Raw genomic sequence first — 8,325 nt, 5'->3', positions numbered from 1 at the left:
TTGTTCAATACTAGGTTTGGAAGCCAGTGTCTTGACTTTCCTCTCCTGAAACATTTTATTAGGCACCTGCTTCCAGTGTAAATTCTTTTAGGTGGTAAGTAGGCACTGCAGTGGTGATACGATGATCTGGTTTGTGCCAATGCAAAATGCAAATTACTGCAGGTTATAAGTAGTTTATTAGTCCATTGTAATTTCTAGGTGTGATATGTACCATTGCAGGTTAAAGTAATGTGAAATACTGGTAAAAACCTTGGTTATGTTAAAATTCTTTGCTAAGGTCATGACTCTTAATTTTGTGTTAGGGTTTAGGTTTTTTTTTAATGATACAAGTATTTCCTGCTGGTATTTCTGTGTGTTTGGTCATGGAGATAGGTTGTAGTAGCTCTTGTTCAGTCAGCCTATTTCTGTTGGCCTTTCAGTATAAGATAAGCAGCTATATACTGTAAGTAGGTTGAGGATAACATCTGTGCTTTAGTGTACTAAAAATTGATGTGGTTGTATGTAAATAAGTGTGGATGACAAATCTTAATTAGGTTTTAACATAGTGCCTCGTTAAGAAGGCCGGTTTGAACCCTTTGATACATATAAATCAGTTGTTCAGATGAGTACTCCAGAGACAAGTAGAAAAAATCTGTAGGCTTGCTTTAGGTATACGCTCTTTATGCTTCAAAACAAATGACAGCTTTAAAAATGGTTAATCAAATGTTTGTTGTTCTTTTACAGTAGTGTAGCTGGGAAACATGGAAGTCTCGGTATTAGAGGTATGCTGGCATTTTTTAAAGGATTGCTGTTTGTTTCAATGCAACTCTGAAAGTCACATTTACAGATAAGACGAAGCCTCTGTATTTCCATTCAGCAGTGCTTTCTTACACATGTGGGGTCATATATGGATTATATAAGTTTCATCATTTTCTTTAGATGTTTAGATTGGTTTCATCTCAAAAGAGGTCAGTAGAGATGCAGCTAAAATGTAAAATAGAAAATGTTCAACATAATCTTAAATAATTTGAGTATAGTATAGTACTAGATTCTACTGAATTCCACCAGAGATCATGGAAAAATAATTTTCCCAGAATACAGCCAGGACAGCTGACCCAAAGGTATTCTATACCACATGATGTCATGCTCAGCAGTAAAAGCTGTGGGGAAGGAGGAGGAGGAGGAAAGAGGCATGTCTGTGGTTATCGAATTTGTCTTCCCAAGTCAGCGTTATGAAGCCCTATTTTCCTAGGAATGGCTAAACATCTGCCTGCCAGTGGGAAACAGTGAATGCATTCCTTATTTTGCTTTGCTTGCATGTGCAGCTTTTGCTTTACCTATTCAGCTGGTTTTACGTCAACACATGAGTTGTCTCACTCTACCATTCCAGTTCTCTTAGACATCCCACTGCAGGGGAGTGAGGGAGCCAGTGGTGGAGATTAGCTGCCTACTGGAGTTAACCCACAACAACTGGTATATAAAGGCTTACAAAGGCTGAGCAGAATGCTATGACCTCATTTTAAAGAAACTGTCGCGTAGACTCTCTGGTCGTGATGAAAAGCCCATTGTGGGGTTCATTGTGTATTTTGGGGTTTTTATACATAACTTCTTGAGGACAACGTGGAAGTAAAGCTTTATGTCTTTGCACTTTACCCACTGTTTGGTTTAACTGACTTTTTAAATAATGCTACTACCTTTGTGACTGCATCTGCCATTAATTACAGTGCTAAAGAAACTTGGAAGCTGACAACTCATTTAATGAACTAATGGTCTGAAGTTTAAAGAAGTTTTGCTTGTTAACCTGTATGCTAATTTTTAAGGTTCCTCCCTAAAGATTTTAAGTTTTGTTTTCACATTTGCTGCTCAGATGTTCTTAAAAACATCCTATCATTTTAGCAGGAGCTAATACTGTTTATTATTGTTGTCTATCCCTTGCCACAGATTGAAGACCCAAGTTGCTTTTGGGTTACTATGAAAGGATGTGGACCTTACATAGTCGATGAAATAGAATATAAAAATCTGAATGCTGAAATGAATCAGTTCTATGATAAATCTTGCAAAGATGTGGATGAAGTAAAACCACTAGTAGTAGAAGAAGGCCAGGTAAAATCACTGCTATATTGTGCAGATAGAAATAATCTGTTATTTGCATTGGCTGGGGGGTGAAGTACACAAGGCAACACATTGATACTCTTTTTTTTTTTTTTTTTTTTTTTTTTTTTTTAATAGTGCTATGTGGAAAAGTAAGTAATGGCATCTATATGGGTTATGCCTTCTTACCTGTAAACTTAATCACGACATAAGCTGCAGTGCTTGCATTTTAAAAGTGAGGGCTGTATAGTAAATACTATATTCTTGCCTCTAAAAAGCCTTTGAGTGTATCTTGTTCCATTTACAAGAACCTGCTGTCCTGTTCTTTCTTTTTCAGATGTGTGTGGTTTTCAGTGAGGAACTCGGATGCTGGTGTAGAGCGATTATTAAGTCAATGAAGTACTGTACAGATCATTATCAAACAGAATGTTTTCTTGTAGATTATGCCAAATACATTTTTCTTAAGTCAGAAGGGTAAGTGTTTGGGGTTTTTGACACTGTTACTGTGATGTATTTGTTAGGTAATGCATACAGATGCTATTAAGATTTGTTTAGATTGTGAATGGCAAGGCTTTGGTTTGAGGTGTGAGTTGGGTCCACAAGAAACTGCTAGCCATATGATAGGCTCTTGCAAGTGTGGGTGCAAACCAGTCTTTCGTGAGTTTTTCAATATGCTCTCTATTGGAAGTTTTCGAGGTTTTTAAGATTTGAAATAGAAATAATGTCGGTTTGTTATGATTGCAGTGTATGATCTCCAGTAAACATTATTTATATATACTTTCCTCCCCTATTAAGTGATTATACACTAAAAAATTATAAGCAGTGAAGATCATTCATAAAGCACGTATGGAAGCAAGATTTCACTTGCTGAACCAGCTTTTCACGTCTAGACACAAATAGGTGGTTTTTTTCCCACCGCAGTATACTAGCTTGTTTACTAAAAACTGGCAGTCTGTCTTGGCATGGTGCAAAAAAAAAAGTGAGTTTTCACATGTTCTGAGTTTTTAATAAAACCACTATGAAACCTACTGTTTCTAAAATCTTGAAAAATCAGTTCTAAAAAAAAATAACTGTTCCAGCTCTTAGCTAGATTAAAAGTTCATTTCTCTAATAAAATAAGCAACTCTGTGTACAAGAAGCTTCACCAATTTTTTTTGTAGTATTCCACAAAATTAAGAAAGCTTATTTAAAATACTCTAAAATAAATAATGGTTTAAAATTGATTGTCACTGTATTGGAAAACAACTTCATAATGCCCTGAGTGTAAAATACGTTCAACTAGAAGTGAATGTATGATTTACTGCTTCTTCATTGTAAAATAAAAGATTGAACAAAGGTGATAAATATATGGATCTTAAAAGCTCCCTATGCAGCATCTTGCTAGTTATTAAAAGTCTCCAACCAAACCAGTATAAAGGATAAGATTAACACTCTAGTGATACTTTTGTAAAGTATAAATGCTGGTTAGCAAAATGAGAACGAATGAAATTTAGTATATTTATTAGATTTCCTTCTTGCGGGTGTTAATCACACGTGGTTTGTCACACAAGTAATAAGTACAAAATGGAATATGCAGTGTCAAGTAGCATATATGGTAGTATGAGGGCTAAATATCATGAAAAGACTTCAAACTGTAGTGGTGAGGGATCAGAAAGCTTTTAAGTAAATAGGAAGTATGTTCATATCCAGAGCAAATCTGTTCACTAATTGCTCTTGGTAGCACCTCTCCTAGCGAGAGAAACAAAACAGTGGTTCCAGGGTTTTTCACAGTGGGAGCCAAACTTCTGGAAGAGCTGCATTGTCAGATACAGGATATCAGAAGGATGTGTATGAGACCAATGACTTGTAGAGAATAAAATCTGCTCTGTAAAATGAGGTTATTTCTATTTTGTTTTTAAGCATTCGAGTTGCACCAGAAGCATTTATGCAGATCCCATATAGAGCAAAAAAGTGTAGACTGTATCGCACAAAGCCAGTGACGTTGCATGTTGACTTTTTTGAAGATACTGCAAAGATAGTGTGAGTAGAGTTTAATAGATGTATTCTATTCATAAAGTTCTTAACTGTAAATTTTTATTGCAGAATTTTTTTTTAGAACAGGTTATGTTTTAAGAAGAATTTAAGATATCAGATTTGAAAACCTGTTTCTTAAATAGAACTGCTTTCTTATTTCTTCTTAACAGTTGGGGGGTTATTATTTACCTGTTTGAATCTTTTGATACATATTTCAAATCCTTCAGATGTTTAGACAAGTTTCTGGCAGTTCTTACCCTCTGTCTATCATCCCAGAGCTGTGTTTCATGATTAACTAGCCCATGAACTTCTTTGCTAGTCTTTCCTTATGTGCTGTTTCTTAGACACTCATCTTACTCCTGATAGGGTTTTGGGTTTGGTTTTGTTTTGTTTGTTTTGGTGGTTTGGTGTGGTTTTTGTTTTGGTTTGTTTGTTTGGGGTTTGGGGTTTTTAGCTGAAGTTCCATAGTGTTCATAGGTAGCATTGTTTTTCCACATTCTGTTTTTTCTTGATGTATTTTGGATTCCTGTTGTGCTTTCCTTACATTCTTGTTAGTTTTTTCTCTCTGTGGTTTTGAAGGACTCGAATAAGGTTTTCGCTGGAGTCTGGTGGTAAAGAAAAAGGCTTTTGTATCCTTGAGTTCCAGGATGCTATTGTCAAAGATCCTGCCAGCTTGAGAGGGACATGATTAGATCACTGGGCAATATGGCTCCACAGCAAGAAAACTACTTTTTGTGTCATTAAAGAATATTCAAAACTACATACATGTGGTCAGGCAGTTTGTGGGGGTTTTTTTATACTGTTGTTTGGTAGAAGAAAATAGTATTTGACTTCCAGTATTCTGACAGCACAAGTACTAGCATAGTTTGGATAAGAATAGCGTACATCTTCAGTAGGCCATTGTTGTGAATTATCAAAAAATGTAGTAGATTGTCATACTTTGTTTATGATGCTCTTGATCTGATTCTTTTTTTTTTATGCTTAAAGTTGCAGAAGACGGTAAAGAGTGAACTTGATCTTTGTCTACAGACCTATCGGTCTCCAGTATTTCAATGTTTAAGCACTTATTCAAAAATGCTCAATACCTATTTAATTCATATGTTCTGCAAGTGGATTGGTGCTTTGGTTTTTTGGTTATTCTGTTTCATTTCTAACCATAGTATTAACCATCATACCTTGACAAAGTAATATCCAGTCATTTTTGATCAGTTCATTTTATTGATGAGCTGAAACAATATTATCAAGACTGAATTTACATTTTAAGTAGTAAGATTCTGCTAATGTGTCTACTTAGGGCAGTTCTTTAGATTTAGCATGACTTGAAATAATTACTTCACATGCATTCAAAGTTTTCTAGAAAATTACGGGTTTAATTTTTGATTATGTGGCATAAAGTGTTGTGTTTTTTTTCCTAGGCCAGCCAAAAGATGGGATAGTGCTGCTACTCGGTATTTTCAAAACCTCCTCAAAGGTAAATAAAACATTCTGACAAAATGGTAATTGACACTTCTGTTTTGGGAAAAATAAACTGTTAAGGGAAATGTAGTACTTGTGTTCATATGTTTTATCATATTTAAGAATGTTATGTTTTAAAAATAGGGAAAGGAGCTACATAAGCCTTTTTGTATGGACTGACTAAGGCAAAAGTATTTGTGGAGCCGCATCTTACGTGTTGTGGGCTTCCATGCTGCATAAATTTTGATAGTTGACTAGATGGTGTCTGGCTCTTGGGCAAGTTCAATAAGGTAGTAGGCATGTAACATTTGTTTTGAACATTGGAGCCTTTCTGTGTATTTAGCTTGAGTATTTGAATTAGAATCACAGCTGTGTTTCTGAAGTTTTGCAGAGCGGTTGGCAGGATCTGGTTTAGAGTTCACCTGTTCAGTTGTTTTTTGACAGGGATGTAAGCACCAGCTCAGAAGAAGAATATCTTGATTATAGTTGTTAACAAATAGATTGAACTTCAAGTAGTTATTTAGTGAGCTAGAACTGCTTTTTCTCCAGTCTGTTCTTGTCTTTTCCCATGTTTTGCATTTCAGTAGGTCATCCAGTCTTTCTCATATCAAGCCTTCTATTTTGGTATGAGACAGCTTTTGGCTTTACTAGAAAACCAGCCCTTTACTGAGATTTTCTAATTTTCTTTACATGCTTCTACCAGAAAAACTACCTACCTGCTTACTCGGAAATATTAACAAACCCCATATAAAAGGTATTTGGGGAGGAGATAGGAGTTTGTGAAAGCAGTGAAGGAACTTTAGGGTGATGATTTCGGACATTAACTGGGACACAGCACTTTTCATTATTTACTTTATGCCCCTCCCCAAGCATCACTGTGCAAGGTAAAGGTTAGTAGGGAGCAAAAAACCACATAACTTAATTTCATAGATATTCCCATACTGTGCTGTAAGTAGTAATACCTACTTTTTTAAATGCTAGCACATCAGTAGTGTATGCAAAGTGCTTCAGAATTTACTGAAGGGCCTTTATCAGCTGTGTTTGCTTGAATGAAGAGCCTAACCAAGCTGTACAAATGTGTAAATATAACTTATGTCAAGTTTGGGAAGTATGCATTTGTGCTACAGATTGTCAGGTCTGTAAGACCTAACAGATCAACTAAGACTTTTAGTGTCAAACTAAGACTAGTTTGTGTGGAGAGGTAATTAATCTGTTTCAGCTCTTGATCTTCCTTCAAAGAGTGAGGACGACTTTTTATTTTTGTAACTTTAAAGTTTTTATTGCCATTTTACTTTCTTGTTTCATTTAAAAGTTACTACATTTGTACTAACTTCTGTAAAGAAATAGGTTATACATCTAATTGTGATTTCTATTTTTGTCTGTCTTGGAAAGTACAAGTGAAAAATACTGATAATTTGATAAGGGTTTAATCTTTTTACTGGTTCGTGTGTTTTACTATATTTAGCAAGTACCCAAATGAAAGCCAAGTTGTGTGCCATAGAAGATAACACATTTGATGTTTTTCTTTATGTGACAATAAAAGATGAAAAGGTAAGATACTTTTATATCTATAGATCTATTCATGCACTTTGCTATCTAAGTTATAACTTCATGATTAGTTTAAGAATGGAAAATGTTACTTGCAAGTGAGTACTTAAATTTCCGTTGGATACAGTAGAAGCAAAATTGTTATTACTAGAGGTTTTATTTTATGTTTCTGATGCTTGTAAATTTCTGGAGGAATTCCAAGAGGCAGAGACCCATTTTTCTTTGTGAACCTCTTTTTGGAAGGTTTTGGCAAGCAAATGAAGTCCAGCAAGTACTTCAGATGGACAACTTAGTGAAGTATTTAGTGTACTTTTCCACTTTTTTGTGGTATCATTCTTAAAGACATTTCAATAAGGCAGTTGCTTAGTACTATAGAAATAAACAGAAGTTCACACTTTTGCGTAAGACAGAGTCCTCAAACCTTTGGGAGGGAAAAAAATCCCAAACTAGTTTCACTTGCCAAAATGTATAACTTGTGCTAAATCTCTGCAGTAGCTACTTGTAAGACTTAAGCAGTTGTATGGTAGACACAAGTGAATTTATTAGATACTGTTTCTACTTAAATGCTTTACCAAGGCTTTTTACTGGAGCTGTGGTCTTTGCCATAGACGGTAACTTTGAAGGTACATATTAATTCAAATATCTTCTCTCAGTTCAGAATCACAGTTGGCAAGTGTCACTGATCTCTGAGCCAATTTTCTGCCAGATTATGATGCATACTGAATCAAAAAGAAATAAACCAGTCTGACTTACTAACAGTTTTTTTTAATTTTTAGGGCTTAGAAAAAGTTAATTGAGTACAGACTTCTAGGCAGAAGTGTGAAACTGCCAACTAATTAACACCTGTTTAGAGAACATACAGGAAGATATGTCTGACTTTCCTATACTGGAGCTAATACTCTACAGAAAGCATTCACTTTTTGTCTTACTGCTGTTGCTTAAAGCTTCGTGTGAATTCTAAAGAAGTATGTGGTTATGTAGCTTATTGCTTATTGATACTGGTTAATAAAGACCTTGGTTTTTTAGGTATGTGTTAATGATGATCTTGTTTCAAAGAACTTTGCTCATTTTGAGGAAGCTAAAGAGAATACAGGGAGTTCTGCAGATTATCAGGAGAGCCAAACATCATTGAATCTTGAGTCACTTCCAGTGAAAATTGCTAATCCCACACTTGCTCTCAGGCCAGGGCTGTTTCGGAAGAAGGTGTCAACAAATCTTGAAACAGGTGAGAACCATGTG

The 8,325-nt window shown here is 35.3% G+C and overlaps 1 protein-coding gene across 2 annotated transcripts in view; it reads left to right on the top strand.

Moving 5' to 3' along the window:
- The first annotated feature begins 475 nt into the window (after window positions 1-475).
- Window positions 476-8,325, top strand: part of TDRD12 (tudor domain containing 12) — a 33,110-nt gene continuing 25,260 nt past the window's right edge. For both annotated transcript variants that reach the window (XM_040615617.1, XM_040615615.1), the window contains exons 1-7: window positions 476-761; window positions 1,921-2,082; window positions 2,408-2,544; window positions 3,970-4,089; window positions 5,499-5,554; window positions 7,004-7,089; window positions 8,113-8,311. In XM_040615617.1, the coding sequence (XP_040471551.1) occupies window positions 741-761; window positions 1,921-2,082; window positions 2,408-2,544; window positions 3,970-4,089; window positions 5,499-5,554; window positions 7,004-7,089; window positions 8,113-8,311 (781 nt within the window). In that variant the 5' untranslated portion in view covers window positions 476-740. The remainder of the gene's footprint in view (window positions 762-1,920; window positions 2,083-2,407; window positions 2,545-3,969; window positions 4,090-5,498; window positions 5,555-7,003; window positions 7,090-8,112; window positions 8,312-8,325) is intronic.

The sequence above is a fragment of the Falco naumanni genome, chromosome 15 (assembly GCF_017639655.2).
Source record: "Falco naumanni isolate bFalNau1 chromosome 15, bFalNau1.pat, whole genome shotgun sequence".
Lineage (NCBI taxonomy): Eukaryota > Metazoa > Chordata > Aves > Falconiformes > Falconidae > Falco > Falco naumanni.
Note: the sequence above shows the minus strand (reverse complement) of the source record. Positions and strands in the feature narration are given on the sequence as shown.